At 34.5% G+C, this 23,578-nt stretch overlaps 1 protein-coding gene and 1 long non-coding RNA gene across 3 annotated transcripts in view; one reads left to right on the forward strand and one right to left on the reverse strand.

The window, feature by feature from the left end:
• SPAST (spastin) overlaps nucleotides 1–11,337 on the forward strand; it is a 58,349-nt gene extending 47,012 nt beyond the window's left edge. For both annotated transcript variants that reach the window (XM_068564663.1, XM_068564664.1), the window contains exons 11-17: nucleotides 148–239; nucleotides 386–465; nucleotides 2,548–2,590; nucleotides 3,833–3,912; nucleotides 5,473–5,543; nucleotides 6,914–6,954; nucleotides 11,041–11,337. In XM_068564663.1, the coding sequence (XP_068420764.1) occupies nucleotides 148–239; nucleotides 386–465; nucleotides 2,548–2,590; nucleotides 3,833–3,912; nucleotides 5,473–5,543; nucleotides 6,914–6,954; nucleotides 11,041–11,163 (530 nt within the window). In that variant the 3' untranslated portion in view covers nucleotides 11,164–11,337. The remainder of the gene's footprint in view (nucleotides 1–147; nucleotides 240–385; nucleotides 466–2,547; nucleotides 2,591–3,832; nucleotides 3,913–5,472; nucleotides 5,544–6,913; nucleotides 6,955–11,040) is intronic.
• Nucleotides 63–23,553, reverse strand: LOC137777739 (uncharacterized). Its single transcript, XR_011076608.1, has 3 exons — nucleotides 23,483–23,553; nucleotides 22,595–22,713; nucleotides 63–2,098 (listed from the first exon to the last, which is right to left on the reverse strand). It is a non-coding gene; the product is annotated as an uncharacterized lncRNA (long non-coding RNA).
• Between the last annotated feature and the right edge of the window lie 25 nt (nucleotides 23,554–23,578).

A 23,578-nucleotide genomic window follows, 5' to 3' on the forward strand; every position in this document is an offset into this window, starting at 1 on the left:
GTTTTTTTAATTTATTTTTTATTGAAGTATAGCTGCAGAAGTAAAGTTTTAAAGAGGCGCAAAGTTAAAGACTGTCTAATAAATTGAGTAGGACCCATTATATTAATAACCTAAGTAGTAAACTAGAGATCCTTTTATTTCCTCTAGATGAAGTTGATAGCCTTTTGTGTGAAAGAAGAGAAGGAGAACATGATGCTAGTAGACGTCTAAAAACTGAATTTCTAATAGAATTTGATGGTGTAAGTATTATGGTATTTTTAATGTGGTAGCATTTATGTGGTAGTATGTGTTTTCCTATTGAATGGCCCAAATTAGAAATAGATATCTTTATTATGTTTTTCTTTGTTATTTATCTAAAAGTATTGAAAAAAAATTTGGCTTATAGGTACAATCTGCTGGAGATGACAGAGTGCTTGTAATGGGTGCAACTAACAGGCCACAAGAGCTTGATGAGGCTGTTCTCAGGTAGGGCGATTTATGTAGAAATGCACACGTTTATTACAGATGTATTTACTTATGTGTTCATCTGACATATTTCTTGTTTCCTTCTCTCTCAATTTTAAGAATAAATTCATTATTTTCCTCTCTATATCCATCTTCTGGTCTCTTGTTACCAACTGAAGATTTTGAGGACAGGGCCAGCATGACATCAGGAAAACTATTTTTAACATTATGGTTTTAGGGAAATTACTTATTTCTTCTGGGTTGGATTAAAGTATCTTAAAACTCCAGAACTGATTTTTACCCTCTTTTACTGGGCTTCATGAGAAGCTGATAAAGCACAGCTCATGGGAGCCATATGCTCTCTTCTCGTGTGTTTGATCAAATTTATTCCCTTTCTACTGGGAGGACAGTTTGACTCAGCATAAAATTCTTGGATCTCCCGTTCTTTTCCTGAGGAATTTATAACATTGCCCCATTGTTTCTAGGATTGGATGTTGCAGTGTGAAAGTCTGAAGCCAGCCAGCTTTTATTCACATTTATGGGTTAATCCAGTAGGGTTAGTGTCTAATCTCCTTTCTAATACTACTACTACTATTTTTGTAGCCTTTGTTTCTGTGGTGGTTTTTGTTTTCTTTTTTATTGCTTTCCTGATCTCTGCAATCCCATTTTTCATCTTCTGTTGTCTACTTCTTTGAGCCTTTGTATGTCATTTCCTTGAGGCTTTATATCTCACTGAGCTCTTATTTCATAGGAGCCTTTATTTTTAATCAAATTATTTTATTTCTTGGAAAGATATTTGGTCACAATTTGAATTTGCTTTATGGCAAAATCCTCTTGTGCATGTTCTTCATTTTATCTATTTTATGTTTACTGTATTCTTTCCCCTCTTTTTTTGGCACTGTTTTTTAAAATCAGTCCTATGCTTTTGTCTGTTTTGCTTGTTAATTTTATTTGAATAAGGGGAGTTTTCTTGGAAAACCTAATTTGGAAGGATATTGTAGAAGAGCTAGAAAAGAAAGATAGCAAGCATGTATCTTGAGTTGTCCTATGAATACCCTGGACTGGTGGGCAGTCTCCCTGACTCACAACAAAGCCCTACCTGATAAAGAAGTATACGTGTATATAAATAAGCGATTGGGTTGATTTAGTCTTCTTCAACTGAAAAAGATTGGTCATTGCAAAACAGCTTGTCATCTTGCCAGACTGATTGATGTCTTCTTACAAAGATGATGTATCTTTGAGTTTCTTTGTTCAGCCTCATCTTCCTTGCCATTCCCTTGCTACTGACTAGGGTCACATGATCTGCAGAGCCAGTCCTCACATGTTTGTTTAAATATGGGGAGGTTAGTTTTATTATCCCTCAGAGTGTGCTCTCTCTGTTTCCTCTGGAAAACTCTGCTCTGACAGCCATGTTTAAAATTTGCAGTGGCAGGTGCTGTCTGTATTCACCTTTGTCAGTGTAATTTTCACTGCCCTAGGCAGCCCTTCTTCATACATTTTAGTTCTGTAAATGTTATGTAGTTTGTTGATGATGGAGTTTACATTTCTGTTTCTGTTGTCCTTGTTGGTTTTAGTTGTTTTCAGTTTCAAGAAGACAGCAGAGATCTGTTTCTTCAACTTATTATATCAGATATTTTGTTTTAAAGTGTTACTGCTGTTAAAAAAATACAAATACATAAATGGTTAATTTAATTCTGACAATATTGAATTAAGGATTTTTAAACATTAACTAGAATCTTTTTTTAAACTTTTTATTGGAGTATATTTGATTTACAATTTTGTGTTAGTTTCAGGTGTACAGCAAAGTAAATCAGTTATACATATACATATATCCACTCTTTTTTAGATTATTTTCCCATATAGGTCATGACAGAGTATTGGGTAGTGTTACCTGTGCTATGCAGTAGGTCCTTATTAGGTATCTATTTTATATATTTAACTAGAATGTTTTAAAAGAGTAACTTTTACACTGATAACTACTAAAATGTATTCAAATGCCTTGAGCATTATATTTAAAGCTTTGTTCTTGTTATGTGCTACTTGAACTGAATTATCTGTAAATTCAAAACTGTATTTCTGAGATTGCTTGAATCCTTTTTTTAGGCGTTTCACCAAACGGGTATATGTGTCTTTGCCAAATGAGGAGGTATGTATCTGTGTTTGAATTTTTTTTAAGGCAGAAACAAGAACTACCATCTTGACAGTATTAAGTCTTCCAGTGCATGGTACAGCTGCATTGGAAAAGTTTGGCGGTTTCTTAAAAAGATAAACAGAAAACTTACTGTAAGACCCCAAAATTTCATTCCTAAGAATCTACCCAAGAGAAATGAAAACATATGTCTACACAGACATGTACAAGAATTTTTATAACAGCATTATAAATAATAGCCAAGAACTACAGAGAATCTAAAATAGTCTTCAGGCTTCCCTGGTGGCCTGAATCCACCTGCCAGTGAAGGGGACACAGGTTCGAGCCCTGGTCTGGGAAGATCCCACATGCTGCAGAGCAACTAAGTAGACCCCATGCTCCGCAACAAGAGAAGCCACCGCGATGAGAAGCCCACGCACCGCAACAAAGAATAGCCCCTGCTCACCGCAACTAGAGAAGGCCCACGCGCAGCAACGAAGACCCAACACAGCCAAAAATAAATAAATAAATAATTTTTAAAAAATCCTTTAAAAAAAAAAAAGTCATCAGTTGGTGAAAGGATATACAAATGTGGTATATCCATTTAATGGAATACTGTTTAGCAATAAAAGGAATGAGCTACTTAAACATACCATAATATGGATGAACCTCAAAAACATTATACTAAGTAAAGATGCCAGATGCAAAAGATTACCTATCATATGATTCCATTTTTATGAAATGTCTAGAAAAGGCTCATTTCTAGAAACAAAGTAGATAGTGATTAGGTAAGGCTGTGGGTGGAAGTCGGGATTAACTGCAAACAGGCATGAGTGAACTTTTTCAGGTGATAGAAATGTTCTAAAATTTGATTATGGTGATGGTTGCACAATTCTAAACTTATTAAAAGTCATTGAATTATACACTTCAAAAGGGTGAGATTCCATGTTACATGAATTCATATCTCTATAAAACTTTTTTTTTTAATTGTGGTTGTCTAGCTCAGACCCTTAGCATCCTTGGTATTAACAGCAGCTACTTTCTTAGTGTTTTATTTGGATTGTTTTTAACTCTTTCAGGAACTCTCAAAAAATTGTTATTTTAACAGATATATGTGTGAGGCTCTAAGAGGTAGAGTGGTATAAGATCATTGTATAAGATCATTCAGCTCCTAAATGAGAGTTGGGATTTGAACCTGACTCCTGGATATTTTATTAAGCCAATTCTTAGGACTGATAATTCTTTAATATTTCTTTTCAGACACGACTACTTTTATTAAAAAATCTATTATGTAAACAAGGAAGCCCATTGACCCAAAAAGAACTAGCACAACTTGCTAGGTGAGTAATTTGATTTGGTCTATCTTGCAGCTTTTTTTTTTTAAGAATTCTTTTTCTGTTTTCTTTAAAGTAAGCTCATGTATGAAATGAGTAATTTATCTATCAGAAAACTTCTTATTGTTTCATTCTCTACTTCCTTTACCTTCTCTTATCTCATTTTCTTATATATATGGTGTCTAAATTTTAGTTTCTAGATCCTCTAGAAGACATGACCTAAACAGCTAATGATGGTAGTATATATTCTTTTTATAAATTTATTAAAACTTACAAGTGGTATTAATTTTTAATACATTTATTTTTGGCTGTGTTGGGTCTTCGTTGCTGCACGTGGGCTTTCTCTAGTTTTGGTGAGCGGGGGCTACTCTTCGTTGTGGTGCGTGGGCTTCTCATTGCGGTGGCTTCTCTTGTTGCGGAGCACGGGCTCTAGGCGCGCGGGCTTCAGTAGTTGTGGCTCATGTGCTCTAGAACGCAGGCTCAGTAGTTGAGGCTCACAGGCTTAGTTGCTCCGTGGCATGTGGGATCTTCCTGGACCAGGGCTCGAACCTGTGTTGCCTGCATTGGCAGGCAGGTTCTTAACCACTGCACCACCAGGGAAGCCCTGAAGTAATTTTTAAAATGTAAAACATCTCATATCTGCCTACACCAACACATATTTTCACTTAAACTTGTTCTTTTGCTTACACATAATTTTTTTAAACTTTGACTTCTTCAGCTTTTTTTTTATGAGTGGTGTATTAAGTAGAAACTGAATATAGGAGATACACTCATGAATTTTAGTCACTGAAAAAAATCTCATAAAGTAATTTAAAATGTTCAACAAGAATGTGAATAGCTAGTTATGTTGTTAAAAACTCTGAGTTCCCAGATACCTATGAAAAAATAACAAATTCAGTACTTGGAAATACTGAGATCCTTCTTTGAATTCCAATCAAATAGTCTGCTAATAATGTTTGCGCAGGTATTTAACATAGTACGTGATAAGTAAATGCTTTTTTTCCTGTTTTATTTTCCTCTTCCTCTTTGCCTCCCTAGTTCTTAGTTCCCTTTGATAGTGTCTTGGCTGCCCAGGATCTCCACTGTGGCATCCCATTCAGGTGTGCCTCCTTTTGCCAATGTCTTCTATCCCAGACCCTTCCTTCATCCTGTCTGTCCTACATTTAAAGAAATCTTCCTTGATTGGCCCTCATTTCATCAAGGCAGTTCTCTTTGTCAAGATAAAGACTCATTAACTTATAGAGAAGTAATTGTGGTTATGTGTCAGTTGGCCAGCAATGGCTTATAGATGTTACCTTTCCAGGGCACATATTTACAATTTAATGGAGCCTCCTGGAGATATACTATACTTTAATCTAAAGGAATGGTTCTAATAATGAAAATTTGAGGCATTATAAGGAACCAGTCGGCTGTTTGTTTTTAGCAAGTAGGCCTTCCTCTGCCCTTAAAATCAAGTCACATAGCTGTCTGCTTGATAACAAAGGCAAGCTAGGTTTTACCCTCTTATTATGTGGAGATTTAAATCTGCAAAGGTGAAAATAAGTTGCTCTTCTTTCCCATTCTCAGAATGACCGATGGATACTCAGGAAGTGATCTAACAGCTTTGGCAAAAGATGCAGCACTGGGTCCTATCCGAGGTAGGAATACAAAAGCTTGAAACATTTACAACTGTTTATTAGACCACTTCAGAAGTTTAAGAAGTCCCTATTGAGAGTATTTTTTATTAGTAAGAAAGCAGTAAAACTGTATCAGTGGAAAACTTGATTAAAACTTGATACAAAGTTTCTAGACTTAGGGTCAACAGACCTTTCTGAAAATAGTTTTACACTCACGGGCTGCATATGCTCTCTGTTGCATATTCTTCTCACTCTTCTTCTGACTCCTCCTGCTCATCCTCCTCTTTTTTTTTTTCAACAACAACAAAAAGCTGTGAAACCATTCTTAGCTCACAGACCATACAAAGAGTCCGTGGATCAGTGGACCATGAGCCCTGTTCTAGACAGCAGGTTTCGCTTCTTGATAGTAGGTTAGCAGCAGAAAACTCAAGAAAATGAGAACTTTTTAAAGCAAGTGGAAAAGAATAATAAAGGGAAGATTTTCTTATCTATTTTTTGGTTCTTTTCATTTCAGTATTCTAGTATTACTTGAAATTAATGTGTGTAAGGAAACATATAAATAGAAGTTTTTACTTTTATCATTTACATTTTATCATTTATCATTTACTTTTCATCATTATATGTTATCTTTTGAAAAATTGCAGCAAAGTATATCATTCATTGCTCTGTTTTGATTCAAGGTAATTTGTTGACTCTGAAATACCACATCTACCATTTTTAGGTTATGTTAGATTAAACTCACTGCGATAATCACTTTAGAGTAGATGTTCTCAGCTACTCTTCCACAGGCAGCATGGGCAGTGGATGGGTGATGCTCTCAGGTGTGCACTCAGATTACTGGCTATGGTGGTAAAATTGAACATGGAACATGCAACTTCCAGAACGTATCTCTAACAATGAAACAGCGTACTGATTAAGAGCTGCTGCTTTAGAGAATAATAAATGTAACCTTGAGAATATAGTTTGAAACTCTGGGTAAAGCATTTTAGTCAAGCTTTCTTTCTGCAGGAGGCATGAAATCTTGTTCAGATATTGGACTCAGAATCAGTAGCTAATGTATAAATCATGTGTATTTTTTAGAATATTTTAGCTGTTATTCTGAAACAAAGTTGTTGGCTTAAAACAATGAATGCCTTTTGTAAAGAACAAGTTGCATTATTTTAAGTTTACTATGAAATTTGTAGAATCTGTTGTTCTTGAGCAATATATAAAGAAATTGAATGCCTTCCTAAGAAGGAATATTATTCTAAGCATTTATAAATTGTATGGGCTCTTAATGTGTGTCTCTTTTAATATAATGATTTATATTGAACATATACTTTTAGATTATTGTACTTCATTAGTTTAAACTTGGAAATCTTTTTTTTGTAAGTGACTTTTATATTTTACAGAACTGAAACCAGAACAAGTGAAGAATATGTCTGCCAGTGAGGTATATACTATTTTACAATTATCTTTTTTTTGTTCTGGTCCTCTAGATTGTAAAACATATCTTTTGTCTGGATTTTTCTAGTTTATCTGATTAGAAACTAGAAAAAATTAATTTTGCTTCATTTCAAAATATGGAGGGGGGACTGTCCAACTAGTCTCTTATGGTGTCCTTTGGTAATACACAATAAATATACATAATCATTAAGTCATTTTCTGTCAAATCATATTAAATACTAAACAGAACAAAATTATAGGCAACTTGAGGATTTTATACATTATGAATATAGCTTGTAACAGGTTAACCCCTTGATGTTCTGTTTTGTTAGTTTTTCAGTAATGTTTATGTCTTCGTTCTCATAAAAGCAATACAGTTTCCATTGTAATGTAATTCATTACATTTAAAAAATATGGGAGGTCCCCTTATGAGATGCTGAAGCATTTCTTTTGAAAAAAATTGCCAGCAAAATATAGAATTGGATATGCAAAATGATCATAACTATGTAACCAGCCAGTTTAAATCAGATTTGAATTATATAACTTATCTCTCAGAGCTCAGATAGCACCTGAAACATTACTAACCAAAGAGACTTCATTCTTGGAACAGAAGAGAGAATAGAACTCCAGTGGAGTCCAAATGTGAACTGAAAACAAAACAAACAAAAAACACCAATAAAAAACCTCAGAAGCATGGGCTGGAGGCTGGTGGCTGGCTAGGGGATCTGCACATTACATTGCAGAGAGTCCTGTCCAAGTATTAACAGTGAACTCTTAACATAGAGAATAAATGTACTTGAGTATGAGTACATTTTGGCAGTCTTTTTTCTTCAAGCTTCCAAGTAAATTTGAGGTTGTCTTCAGGCATCTTGTGCATGGTGCTTAACCAACTACATTACTAAGAAAGCCTTCAAACTTCTTGCAACCACCTTTTTCCATTTCAGCAGTCTAGTTTACCTGGAGTGTGTTTGACGTGAATGAAGCTTAGGAATAGAGAATTCCACATGTCACATACTTTGGTGTTTAGCTACTATTACCTTAAAAAATCATGTTTAAAGTATAAGTTTCAGGTCCCTTTTATCTGATTCATAATTTTGATTCCACATTTTTCTAATTTTTAAAAATATATTAGTACTGTCTTGAGGTTTTTTTTTTAATAGTTTAGGTATAATTTATTTACAGTATCCCATCAATATATTATTTTTTTAAATGTTCTTATACTCATAGCATAAGCCTAATAGTACTTTTCTACCCAGAAAGTAAGCATTGTGCATGAATTATTTATTTTCCACACACCACTCTCCCTGGCTTGGACTCAGGACAGGTAAACTTGATATTTCATATATGTACCCTGGCCCCCTAGATTAAAGTTGAGGAAAGGCCCATTGTGTGACATTTTAGGCCTCTGTCTTTGTCCCTTGGACAGACCATATACTAAAATTAAAACTACTGAATGAATTACAAAAAATAACATTACTGGTACCTTTTGTGACCATTCCACTAATTATGTGTAGTCAGGTTACAGTGTTACAGTTTTTGGTTCTACTGTATACTTTCATTCAGTTTAAGTTTATTTTGAACCTAATGATTTTAGTATTAATAATTTGATAATAGCTTTTAGTCATTAGTCCTGGCTTATGAGTTAATATTTATAAAGCACTTTAAAAAGTCTGGCAATAGTGAATACTGTATAGGTATCCATTAAATAATTTTAAAATACATAAATACTAAATAATGGCAATTTATTATAGAGATCAAGGAAATCCATTCTATTTTCTTATTTATGAGATGACAGAAAAACACAAGTAGTTTGGTTTTAAAATTGTGTACTAGAAATTTTTTCAGCCATTCTTTGGTACAATTTTAATAACTGTGTTATCAGGTGCTGGTATATATGCAGAAATTTAGATGAGATATACCTAATTTGCCTTTTATAGTTTATAAGAATAGAAACTCAAATAATTGTGTTGGAATTCTGTGTTTTTAAAAGGTAGTGCTGAAAATCATTGGTTATAAATTCAGAGTATAATGTACTTTGTTTATAAAGCCCAGTTTGTATCCAGTTCAACTTTATTAGTTCTTTTATTATTTTGTTTTGATAAGACTTCTTTGCTATTTATTTTTCCCTCTTTACTGAACTAGCTACTGGTTGATTTTTCCTGTTATATACATTAGTCTCTTACTAACTTTAAAATATCATATTTTCTATGTAACTTTTAAAGGTTACTTTCCATTTACAGTTATTACAAAATATTGGCTATATTCCCTGTGTTGTACAATACATCCTTGAGCCTATCTTACACCCGATAGTTTGTACCTCCCACTCCCCTACGCCTACATTGCCCCTCTCGCCCTCTCCCTGCTGGTAACCACTAGTTTGTTCTCTATATCTGAGTCTGCTTCTTTTTTGTTATATTCACTAGTTTGTTGTATTTTTTGAATTCCACATATAAGTGATATCATACAGTATTTGTCTTTCTCTGTCTCACTTAGTTCTCTTAGCATAATATCCTCCAAGTCCATACATGTTGCTGCAAATGGCAAAATATTGTTCTTTTTTATGGCTGAGTAGTATTCCATTGTGTGTATATATGTGTGTGCATATATATATATATAATATATATATATCTATTTTATATATATATATACATACACACACACACACGACATCTTTATCCATTCATCTGTTGATGGACACCTAGGTTGCTTCCATATCTTGGCAATTGTAAATAATGCTGCTGTGAACATTGGGGTGCATGTATCTTATCAAATTAGTGTTTTTGTTTTTTTCAGATATATACCCAGGTGTGGAATTGCTGGGTCATATGGTAGTTCTATTTTTAGTTTTTTGAGAAACCTCCATACTGTTTTTCACAGTGAAATACACACACACACACACACCCTTAACTATGAACATAAATTAGAATTTTCATCAAAAGCTTTTGAAACCTTAATCTTTATAACAGATATTCAGGAGTATCATAGATAATACTCACATTACATTCATCATTCTTCTAAATTTGGGGCTTTAGGAAGAGCCAGTGTGTGTTTTACAGTTAAGTAAGGAGCAAATAGGGGTCATGCAGTGATTGTGGTAACAATATATCCTTTTTCATTTTGACAAATTTTTCAGATTAGGCTACAAGTTACAAGTGTAGTTGATTTTCTTAATTTGTGCTATGTTGATATTAGAGAGGATGTGAAGTAGTTAGATTGGGTTTTATAAGAGTAATAAAAAGAATAATATAGATAAATATCAGTTGTTGAAGTTTGTCTCCAGTTCTTCTTTAACTTCTTATTTGGGAGCAAAATATACATATGATAATACATAAGTGATAATTTTTAATACCGGTCATCTTGTGCCAAACTCCATTTTGCCTTTTGAAAATCCTTAGGTAAAAATTAGGTTTTATTAACTCAGTACTGTTTTATTTTACTTTCTTGAAGCCAATTAAAAATCTCAGAAAATAAGACCAAATTGACATAAAAATGTATTATAAGCAATACTAATATTAGAAAATTTCAGACATAAGCCTCCTCCATGTTGTAGTTAAAGAGCAATATTTCCTTCAAAGTCCTGTGTACATCTTGTAAACTCCTCTTTCCTTTCTGATAAACCTGGCATGAATTTAGCTAGAGTGTGTTTGTGGTGAGTGAGACTTGAGAGTGCAAAATTCCGTGAAACTATACGCAGAAAAAAAACTGGAAGGAGATAAGCCGAATAGTGGTTGTATATCTGAACGGTGGAATTGTGAGTGATTCTTTTTTCTGATTGTCTATATTTTGTCAAATTTTCTGTAATGAGTATGTTTTGTTTTTATAATGGGAAAATATTGTGATTTAAAATGTTAATACCTAGGAGCTAAAACGTGAAATGAAAGTATATTGGTATAGCATTTTGGTAGGATTTCTTATATAGCAAACTTGCCTAATACAGAATAATGTATAAAATAAGATGATTGGCATGATTTTCTAAGAATACATCTCTATATATTTTAACATTAATAAACAACAGCATCATTACTTTTATCCGTCATTGGGTTAACTATTGCATATGTGTTCACCTGTCGTCATGTGTGTTTTTTTAATCTAGATGAGAAATATTCGATTATCTGACTTCACCGAATCCTTAAAAAAGATAAAACGCAGCGTGAGTCCTCAAACCTTAGAAGCATACATACGTTGGAACAAGGATTTTGGAGATACTACTGTTTAAGCCTGCAGAACGTTTTACTTTCCAAGAGAGAAACATACCATCTTCTATGAATAGTTATCTGCTACAGAAACTCAGCCTAAGTTTACAGGACTTTTCAGAGTCTTACAATTATTTGTGCACCCCAGAAGATGAACCATAAAATAAATTTAAATAAAGTATACAATGCAAATGGAATATTTTGTTTAAGGCCTTCTTGCCTTGATGGTCACAGATATCCCGATGGGCACTGTAAGTTAGAGCAGAACAAAAACTGATTCTGGTCTTCTTTACCAATATAATCATAATGTAAATAATAATTTGTATATTATGTTGCAGATGAAAGTATTCCAGAGACAGTGAATGGTAGAAGACACAAGAGCCTTTGGTTGTAGAGCCTTTGGTTGTTTGTCTTCTGACATCTTTTCTTAAAATAGTAATTTTTCCTATTTCCTTTCCTACTGTTGTCTTTACTACACTATGGGTGATTGGAATGCCAAACACTGTTTCTTTTTTTTTTCTTTTTACAAATTGTGTGCCAAATGAAACTTTTTCCTATGTAACAGTAGTAGGAAAAAAGTATTTTGAAGGTTTTTTTCTTCTTCATAAATCTACAGACATTAAACAATGCGTCCTTTTCACTTTTTATTTTTCTATTACCTTTCTACCAAACAATTTAGAAAGCAATATGATAGCAACAAAACAAATCTAGTGAAATGGAGAAGGAGAAATTTTGAAGTTTTCAGACACTCTGTCATACAACATGTAGATCAATCCTCCTGTGACCTGCGGTATTTTTTTTCTAATATATTTGTCAGAAATCTATTGTAGACTGTTAACTTATTCCTAATGGAATTTATTTTCTGTTAGAATTCTAATATTTAAGAAAGCCAATTTTAACTGCTGTAAAAGTGGTTTCTGTGCAAGAGAAGGGAAGTACTAGGAGCTAAGACATTTCTAATTTATTGCTTATTACTTTCTTACTGTTTATAGGATAATTACAAGCCAGTGGATTTACCATGTTTTATTCTTAATAATTATTAATCCCTCCAATGAAACTTTAAAAAAAATTACTGAATTTTTATACATTGCATACATTTTATAGGTTTCTTGTGCTCACTTTGTTAACTAAAAAGTTTTAGTCTGTTAATCTGCCTTTTGTTCCCCAAAAATGTACAGTAATTCTGTTTCTTGTTTGTATAAGTATGCCTGGGTTTTTATTATAAAAATGTCATTGTAGGAAGTAGAGACTCATATCATGGCCTTTTAAATATTGTAATAAAGGCAAATAGATATTTGCCCTTAGTTTACTGGTTAAAAGTTTGTTTATAGAAATTTTCTTTGGTGCTTTTATGTAAAATGTCATGGGTGGAAATAATAATTTTATAGTAGTAACAAATATTTTTCATTTAGGAAAAATATCTTTGGTTTAGAGAGAATATATTTAAGTTAAAAACTTGCCCCCACTAGATAAGAATTTTATAATGAAGACATACATTCTTCTTAACTTTACTCTTTCTCATCTTAAAGATTTATCTAAATATAGAAGATGTATGATTTCTTAAGATCATGTGCTGTTTGTAACCATAACTTATATCATGTTTCTTCTAATCATAGAACTCCCTGGATAATAAAAATGAGGGTTGAGATAAATAGAAAAAAAATTTTTTAAGCCAGAACCATACATATTTTTAGGTCATGAGTAGTATCTTTCTAAGGTCTCAAACACTAAACCATCCATTATAAAATATTGATAATGACAGATGATGAAGTATACACGATGACAAGAATTAGGAACATCCCAAATTAAAACATTTTCAATAAAGCTCATAAAATTTCATTTTTTCTTTGCATTTAGAAAAAGATTAACATTATTGATACTTGGATAACTGGTCAATCGTATTAAAAGTCTGTGTGCTTTAAACTCAACTTTTAAAATATAAACTCCTTTAAAATTATCATAAAATTATCTGCAATAATTGAATGTAGCTCACTTTTTATTGGGAAAGGTTTCAGATAACAAAGACTTCAAATGTTATATAAAAGTCAAATTAATATTGTCATAAACACTGAGTCAGAATTATATTACTGTATGAATATCCATCCGTGTATGGAAGTTACTTTAATTTCCTGATGAGGTCTAAAATTGAGCTTAGTGCTACAGAACTATTTTCTTTGACTTAACTGTGACCAAGTTTTATTTTAAGCTGTGTTTCTCTCATGGAAGGGCCATAAACATAGAATAATTATATAGTAGGATGTGTAAGGGATTGGTTTGGTCTTTTTCAATAAAGATAGAAGTTGCTGAGGTTTCCCGAATTAGTATTAGGCTTAGATTGTGACCTTGTAGATTTTGCACTGAGCTCTGTGCCATGTTATTTCGTAAAAGGTAATGTTTAAACATTAAACGTTAGTGTGCTGTTCATGTTAATATGGCAGAGTTTCGTAAAGTAAATTAAAACTTACTGATGTACTGAACTTTGAGCCAAGGGAAAGAATCAATACTATCTTTCCAGATATCTTAAGGGTAAAAGCTTATTCTAAGACAGTCTGCCAATTGAGATTATTAGATTTCTGACTTGCAAATACACTTTGTGCTTGGGAAGAATTGGAGGAAAATCAGATACTAGAATTCTAATTTAAGTAAATATACAGCAGTCTTTGTTTATAGTGTAAAATTCATTATATTTTGTACAAAAACTAATTCTTTTGGTAGAATGAACCATTTACAGTTTGTTTTTGGACTCTGAGTCAGAGGGTTTTCCTTTAAATGCCTGTCTCAGTTTTACTGTGGTCTTTTGTACTTTTCTTCAGAAGAAATGAATTAAAAGGTTCAGCTGCATAAGTGGGTTTTTATCCTAATGGATTGGAAATAAATTATAAACTTTATTTTGCTTTTAATTTTTTTATTTGAAACTTTTTGAGATTTCAGAGGTTGCAGTCTGGTATTGAAGGAATAGCTTTTATTGGACTGATTCTCTTGCCAATAAAAATATAAAGTCTGAACAAAGTATAAAAAGCTGTGATTAGAAGACTCTAGAAAGCAATCAAAAACAGGCAAAAAGAGCACAAAATCATATACTAGAAGAGATCCACATTAACTAGCTTTTACCATGAGGGCAATTTCCAGCTTGTGCAGTGTGCTTGGAAATAGAATTCAAGCAGAATGTGACAGTCTTGCTGGCCTGAGGAGTCATTTGGGGCTTCTAGAACAGCTTGAAATTAGGAGGGAAATTTTGAAAAGGAGAGAGCTTCAGAGATCTAATCCCCCAAATCTGCTTGCAGATTCTTTTCAAATGCTTGATGGATTCCAGATTGTACCTGTGCAGTGTGATATTCAAAGGAACCCAGCAGAAAGCAATAGTTGAAGTCCAAGGAACTGAGTAGCGGTAACAATGGCTGGGCGAATACAGGGCGAGTAAGAGGGGTTTAGTAAACACTTGTGGTTTTCCATTGAAACCCAAGACAGGCCGTGGCTTAGGAGGAAGGACAACATCCCAGAACTAAGGGCTGTACTTTAGGACTCTGGGCAAAATGGGAAGAAACTCACTGAAACAAAGCTTAATATCAGGCTTTCACAGCATCAAGGTTATACATTAGTAAGTTAACAGCTAGCTAAAATAAAACATTGTTTAGAAGAAAACAAAATCCAGAGTCTTTACAACATGTCATTCACAAAGTCCAGTACAAAATAAACCTTAAGCATACAAAGAAAAATTATATGATCCGTAATCAACAGAAAATATATAGAAGCAGATACACAGATGACCCTATGTTGGAGTTAACAAAATTATTTTTTAACAGCTTTAAAATACATTTAAAAATTTACAGGGGAAAAATGGTGGATCGATAGATTGGGATTCTTGGCAAAGAAATAGAAACTGAAAACCAAATGGAAAGTCTGGTGATTAAAAATTAGAATCGGAAATGAAAAATATAGTGTCTAAATTTAAATATTCACTGGATGGGCTTAACAGTAAACTGGGCAAGCAGAGGAAGAAAAGTGGAAGACAGCCAGTACAATTATCAAACTGAAGCACAGAGAAAAAAAGAAACAGCAGAGATTTGAGACCTGTGGGACAGTTATCAGTCTAATGTACAGGTACTTTTGAGGTCCAGAGGAGAGGAGAGGAAGAGAATGGGGCAAGAGAAATATTTGAAGCAGTAATGCCTGAAATTTTCTCAAAATTGTTGGAAAACATCAACTTACAGGTCCAAGAAGTTCAGTGAATTCCAAGCAGAATAAATGCAACAAAGATCACATCTGGGTGCATAGTATTGCAAAACACACACACATGCACAAAACCAAACCAAATCAAAAAAATCTCAAAAGCAGCCAGAGAGGGGAAATGACATTACACTTGAATAAACAGTAAAAGTGGTGGCTAACTTCATCAGAAACAATGGAATCCAGGAAATGATGGAATGACATTCTTAAAGTGCAAAAATCATACACTACTATATAAAAAACAGATAAGGCCCTACTGTGTAGCACAGGGAACTATATTCAATATCTTGTAATAAAATGGAAAAGAATCTGGAAAATTTTATATATATATATATATATATATATATATGAGAATCACTTTGCTGTATACCTATATGAGAATCACTTTGCTGTATACCTGAAACTAATACAACATTGGAAATCAACTGTACGTCAAAAAAATAATAAAGTGCAAAAATTAACAAAAGTTAACCTAAAATTCTATGTCTACTTAGAATGTTCAAAATAGTACGACAAAATAAAAGCTATTCCAGGTGTACAAAACCTAAGAGAATTTGTTGTTAGCAGACTGACATTATAGGAAATGCTTTAAGAAATTCTTTAGGCTGACAGTAATCCTCCATAGGAATCTGTATCTCCAGGAAGGAATTAAGAACTTTGCAAATGATATATATGTCAGTAAATACAAAAGATAATTTTTTCTTAATTTCTCTGAATATCTATTTGTTGTTTTAAAAAAATTTACAGTGTGGTATTTATAATGTATGTAGAAGTAAAGTAGATGACAAAGATAGCACAAAGGGTGGGAGAGGGCAGTAAATGGAATTATGTTGAAATAAGGTTATTATATTGTACATAAAGTTGTATAGTATTAAAGTAAGGTAGACTAATGAGGATGCATATTATAATCTCTCACCCAGCAAAGGGAACAAGAGTATGGGGCAAAGTCCAGAGGAAACCAAGCACCAGCTTCCAAGAGTCCTCTCCCAGCTGAATTACATAGGATGCACTTAATTCCTCCAGCATCAAGTTATGACAACATGGGTGAAGATGTTAGGCCTAACTGTGTTAGGCACAGTGAACCACTCTCAGGGAATGGTGGGAACCCTCCCCCAAATCCAAGTTCCCAGATGCCAACCAAACTTGCAATCAGGCCTTTCAAAAGATAGCAATCTCAGCCCAGCTATGCTAGCTTCTCTTCCACACAGTGGTTCAGGGCAGGTTTTGCAGTGGGGAGAAGGGACACATGGTGGCCCAAAGTGGGGTGTCATAGACCAAGTGGGGTGAGGAGGGTGTCTACAATAATGGGCAGCTTAGTATGGGGTACTGGGGACAGAGTAAGGAAGTTATTCATATGCACTGGGGCAACCTGGAATGAGGAATAAGTTCTCAAGAATAGAGAGGTGTGTATTGGGAAAAGGTGTCAGCAAAGATGACAAACTGCTTACATGCAGGAGACCTAATCAGACAAGTCAATATATTAACCATAGTGGAGCCATATTTCTGTCAGAGAAAGGAGTTATGAATACAAAAAAAATGAAACCTGTGGGGTTGGGCTGGAATTGGATTTAAGAGTATGAATTCATGATTTAAGATATATAAAAATAGATGAAGAAATGTAGATGTAAATATATTTATATTTGTGTACACATATTCCCCAGTTCTTTGCACTGAGAAGGCCTTGGAGTAGTTACACCCCAAAAGCAATGCGCACACATACTACTCCTGTCTTCTAAATTCTCTACTGTCTTAGTCTGTTCAAGCTGCCACATTTTTAGGTGTTTTTTAAAAGCAGCATCCCCCTTCTTGCTATCAAAATCTTAGTCTGCTTGAGCTGCCATAACAAAAATATCATAGACTGCATGACTTCAATGACAGATATTTATTTTCACAGTTCTGGAGGGTAGGAAATCCAAGATCAAGGTGCCGACCAATTTTGTTTCTGGTGAGAGCTCTCACTGGCTTGTAAATGGCTGTGTCCTCAGTGACAGAGAGAGAGCAGGCTCTCTGGTGTCTCTTCTTATGAGGACACTAATCCTATCTTGAGGGTCCCACCCTCATGACCTCATCTAATCCTAATTATCTCCGAAGGACCCCATGTCCAAATACCATCACGTTGTGGCAGTAGGGTTTCAATATACGAATTTTAAGGGGACACAAACATTCGGTGCATAATATCCACTAAAGGAACCAGGGCTCCTTGGTGAAATGGCCAACTCCAGGTTTAGGGCAGAGAAAATACAGGATAACCCAGAATATCTTGTGCCAGAAATGAAGAAAGTGCTTAAAGGAGGATGAGGATGAATTATTGATTAGAGGGGCTCCCACTGGACAATTTTGAGCATCTAAAGTGATTGTAGTAATGGATTATAACCCATGAGGTAAAATAAGAAACCATGAGCCAATGTGAACATATACATAAACACAAGAATAAATTGAAAGTGTGATTAAGTATGAATACATTCACATAGTTTCAAAGTACAGTTTTCACAGTGGAAAAACTTGATACCACCTTAATCTAGTGATGAAACTTATTACTGGGCCAAATTTCACATAATAGGGTCAATGAGAAAAATGCAGTACTACTTCTGTGATATTCCTGTCAAAGATTCACAACCTGAATCTATTCCAGGAGCATTCTACAAAATAATTGGAATCTTCAAAATAACTGGCAAATTCGTGAAAGTCAAGTGAAAAACTGAAGAACTGTTCCAGGCTGAAGGAGATAAAATAGAATGACAACTAAATGCAACTTGTGATTTAGAACTGGTTCCTTCTGCTATAAAATACCTTATTGGAACAACTGACAAAACTTGAATGGAGTCTAAGGGTTAGATGACAGTAATGTGTCATTGTTAATTTTCTGATTTTGATGGCTGTTACTGTGGTTACATAGAAGTATGTCCTTGTTTGCAGGGAATACACACTAACATGTTTGGGGGTGATGGGGCAGCAGGTCAACGACTTAACCTTAACATTTCAAGGAAAACAAAGTTATTTGCACTGCAGTTAAAACTTTTCTGCAACTTTCTCATTGTTTCAAAATCTTTTCAAATAATGTTTGGAGAGGAATTCCCTGGCGGTTCAGTGGTTAGAACTCTGCGCTCTCACTGCCGAGGGCCTGGGTTCAATCCTTAGGGAACTAAAAAAAAAATAGACCTCAGGAAACTTCCAAACATCATCATCATCATCATCATCATTTTTGCCGCAAATCGCACGGCTTGTGGGATCTTAGTTTCCCGACCAGGGATGAACCCAGGCCCCCTGCAGTGGAAGCATGGAGTCCTAACCACTGGACTGCCAGGGAATTCCCTTTCATTTTTATTTAGTTTACAATTTTGAATCTTTGGTCAATCTTCCCTTAAAAGATACTGAAATTAAATGGTATATTTTCTACTTTTATTTTTAAACTTTTATTACACAGCTGAGTTATTTAAATCTTTTCTACTCTGCTGACATAAAACATTTTACCCTTTCTGAGGAACAAACAATTGAATTATTTGGTACAGATCTGTAGTCCAGGACATTAAGTATCTAACAAAATCCTGAGTTCTGTAGCAATTTTTTTTGCCTGTCTCCCTGAAGTTTAGGAAAAAGATTTTCCTAAACTCCTGGGTTTTGGCTCTAGATTAGAGTTTTCATTTAACTTCTATAAATCTGACTTCTGGTCTAGTAAGTTTACAGTGTGATTTTGATTTTCCTGAGAAAACCCTGAAGAAAAGGTATGTCACTTAGAAGGTCAGGGACAGCTGAAGAGAAAGAGAAAAATGCCAGGAGGGTAGGTTTCAGAAGGTTGCAAAATCTTTCAGAGAGACTGTCTTGGAGTTAGAATTTTCTTTTGAAGGCTCAGCATACCAATTAACAAAGCTGACTGTTCACCGGTGTTCTGTCTTCTCAGTTTAAAAAATTGATTTTATGTCAAAAGTTCTCGTAATTGTTATTCTATGTTGATTTTTTTCTAATTTACCAATGAAAATGCAAGACTTTGGATTGTAAGTAATTTTATATAAGGGGCAGAAGTTCTTCTAGGAGGAGGTGGAGACTTTGACATAGGTAATTTGCAAGAAAGGGAGGCCATGGTGGTTGATCAACAATGTGTATTTTGTTAGTGTCACAGATTCTCCAGCCAAGCAGGATGACTAGGAAGAGTCTGTACAATCAACAGTCACAATCTCTACAGATCACTAATCCCAGAATATGGGCTAATCAAAGTGATCTTTTTTTGACAAACTGACAGGACAGTGTTCTCATGAAGGTTCTGCAGGATACCTAAGGCAAAGTTTGATCAATCACTTTTTCAACAATTGATCACCAATCCAATGGGACTTCCAATTGTTAGGGCTTAGGGCTGGCTTGTACTGAAGACTTACCAGGTTTATACTTCCATCTGTTTCCTATGGAACACTCCCTTATACATTAAAAATAGATAAAACAATAAAATATAAACAAAACACATGAAACAAGACTTCGTAATACAAACAATAGCAAAAGCAACAAGAAAGAGTAAGCAGGTTAACGGCAAAAATATATTCAAAACAAAATAAAACGTCTAATAACTTCATACAAAGATCTGGGCCTAATTATAGAATACACCTCCAAACTAAAAGGTCTAATTATTCAACACAAGAACCTATGTCTGTGGTTCTATTCCTAGTTTGTTGTTTTTTCTGGTAGGGGTGTTAGATTTGTCAAATGTTTTTCTGCATCTATTGAGATGATTGTGTGGCATTCGCCCTTTATTAATATGGTGTATTGCATTGTTAATTCTCACATGTTGAACCTGCTTTGCATTCCTGTGAATTCCCACTCACTCATTCATGGTGTATGATTCTTTTTATATTTTGGTGGATTCATTTTGCTATTATTCTGTTGAGGTTTTTTTGCATCTACGTTCATATGGGATGTTGGTCTGTAGTTTTCTTGTGATGTTTTTGTTTAGTTTTGGTATCAGGGTAATTCTGGCTTCATAGAATGAGTAGAGAAGTGTTCCTTTCTCTTCTATTTTTGGGGAACAATTTGTCAATGATTGGCGCTAATCCTTCTTTAAATGTTTGGTAGACTTCATCAATGAAGCCATCTTTGCCTGGGCTTTTTGTGGAATTTTTTTTTTAAATTATAAGTTCAATTGCTTGTTATGTCTAATCAGATTTTCTATTTCTTCTTGAGTCGTTTTCAGTAGTCTGTGTCTTTATAGAAATTAGTCCATTTCATTTAGGTTATCTAATTTGTTGGTATATAACTGTTTATAATACTCCCTATGATCCTTATTTCTGTAAGATCAATAGTAATGTCCCCCCTTTCTTTCTTGATTTTAGTAATTTTTATAATTATTATTTTTTAAACTTTAATTAATTTATTTATTTTGGCTGCACTGGGTCTTAGTTTTGGCATGCATGCGGGATCTAGTTCCCCGACCAGGGATCGAACCCAGGCCCCCTGCATTGGGAGTGCAGTCTTACCCACTGGACCACCAGGGAAGTCCCGATTTTAGTAATTTGAATCTTTTTTTTCTTGGTCTAGGTAAAGCTTTGTCAATTCTGTTGAAAATTTCAAAGAATCAATTTTTGGTTTTGTTTTCTCTTTTTTAAAAATTAATTAATTAATTAATTAATTAATTTTTTTGCCATGCAGCTTGCAGGATCTTAGTTCCCTGAGCCCCTGCAGTGAAAGCACAGAGTCCTAACCACTGTAACCACTGGACCGCCAGGGAATTCCCTCTCTATTGTTTTTCTATTCTCTATTTCATTTATTTCCTCTCCAAGCTTTATTTCCTTCTTTTTAATTTTTTGGCCACACCACGCAGCACATAGGACCTTAGCTCCCTGAGCAGGGATCAAACCCGTGCCTCCTGCAGTGGAAGCGCAGAGTCTTAACCACTGGACCACCAGGGAAGTCCTTTTATTTCCTTCTTTTTGCTTGCTTTAAGTTTAGTTTGCTCTTCTTTTTCTAGTTTCTTAAGATGGAAGGTTAGGTTATTGATTTCAGATCCTTCTTTTTTTAATACACGCATTTACAGCTATACATTTCCCTCTAAGGACTGCTTTTGCTGTATCCAATAAGTTTTGGTATGTTGAGTTTTAATTTTCATTCATCTCAACATATTTTCTCAGTTCTCTTGTGATTTCTTCTTTGATCCATTGACTAAGAGTATGTTTTTAAAATTTCCACCAGATGGGAGCATCCCAAATTTCCTTCTGTTATGGATTTCTAATTTCATTCCAGTATATTTGGAGAACATACTTTCTATGATTTTAATCCCTTTAAATTTATTGAAAATTATTTTATGGCCTAACAAATGTTCTGTCCTTGGAATGCTCCATATACACCAGAGAAGAATGTGTATTATGCTGTTGTTGGACAGTGTATTCTAGACATATGTTAGGTCTAATAGGTATATAATGTTGTTCAAGTCTTCTGTTTCATTGTTGATCTTCTGTCTAGTTGTTTCCTATGATTTTATATCAATTACTCAATTCCCTGTATTAGATTTTTTTCTTCTTAAAATAGCTTGAGAGATTTCTTTTTGCTAACTCTAAACCCTGTTATACTCATCAATAAGGAATTAGTTAAATATACTGATATTAAGGCACATGCCTATGATTGAATTCTCTAAGGTCACTAAAACTATATTCTAGAAAATTAAGACACGGGAAAAAACTCACAGTACATCCTTACATGAAGTAGGCAGACTATAAATAATATGTACTGTTTGATTCCAGTTTTGTTAAAATAAAGAAGACTGGAAAGAAACTTCAAGAATCAAGAATGGGGACTTCCCTGGTGGCATGGTGGTTAAGACTCTGCACTCCCAATGCAGGGGGCCCGGGTTGGATCCCTGGTCAGGGAACTAGATCCCACATGCAAGCTGCAACTAAGAGTTCGCATGCCACAACTAAGGAGCCCACCTGCTGCAACTAAGACCTGGCACAACCAAATAAATAAATATTAAAAAAAAAAAAAAGAATAGAGAATGATTTGCTCAGGGTAAATGAAGCAATAATGTTCTAACTTGCCTTCTTGATTCTAATCCTGTCCAGGAGTAGCAAGTACTGAGTAGCTGGTAAGGCTTTAAAACTATGGTGTACAGAATTCCAGGTCCACCTTTGACTAGGTGTGTGACCTTGGCACACAACTTTCCAAGCAGAGGCTAACAATAGTACCTATATCAAAGGGCTGTTATGAGGATTAAATGAGGTGATACACTAAGTTCTTAGTAACAATACTTACCACGTAAGTGCTTAATAAATGTTAGCTATTATCTTCCATCTACAGTTCATTCTCCATACCACAGCCAAAATGTAGAAGGTCACTCCGTTATTAAAACCGTCCACTGGCTTCCGGTCTCACTTAGAAAAAAAAAAACCAAGCTCTTTACCCCTAATTAGAAATTCCGACTTGATCTGGCCCCTGTTTATCACTTAGACCTTCTCTTCGTTTCTTCCCCTCAAGCACAACTCTCCAGACATACTACCTTCTTTCTGATCTTAAAATACCCTTTCTTGTTTTACTTAGGTATTTGCATTACTTATTCTGCCTAGAAAAAACTTCACAGAAAGTCTTGCCATTTGGAAGTCAAATTTAATCTTCTTAGAGAAGCTTTCTCTGACTACCTCGCTAAATTAGCGACCCAGTTACTCTCTATACCATTACCCTATTTTCCAAATGGCACTACTTATCGATATATTTTAAAAATTTCCTTCTCCTACTTGTTTTGTCTCTTCTTACCAGAATATCATTTTCATCAGTACCTGACACACACGTACTCCATATTCAATTTCTGTCGAATGAATTATATTTCGATGTGTTTTATTTTCCCTTTGTAAAATAAAATTAATCTTATAGAATTTAAGTAGTATTTTAGGAAGCACAACACAGTAGTCCGTCATTAGTCGGCCTGAGTTCAAATTCAGCTACTACCGCAAACTAGATGTATGTCTCTGGGCAAATTTCTTAATCCTGTTTCCTCACTTGAAAAATGGGAATATAATCTATTTCGTAAGGTATTGCAAAAATTAAATAACACAACATAGGTAAAAGCGCTTCAGGACTCAATGAAACTTTTCTAACATTACAAAGAAACCCTAATTGCTCCTTGACAAAGACCTCAGCGCGTACCTCTACACCCAGACCTCGGCCGGGGCTGAAGAGTCGCTCTAGCCGCCACCTTCGCCTCTATAGAACGCAGGGGCAGCCGGGAAGGGGGAGCGGGAC

Source organism: Eschrichtius robustus, chromosome 15 (assembly GCF_028021215.1).
Source record: "Eschrichtius robustus isolate mEscRob2 chromosome 15, mEscRob2.pri, whole genome shotgun sequence".
Classification (NCBI taxonomy): domain Eukaryota; kingdom Metazoa; phylum Chordata; class Mammalia; order Artiodactyla; family Eschrichtiidae; genus Eschrichtius; species Eschrichtius robustus.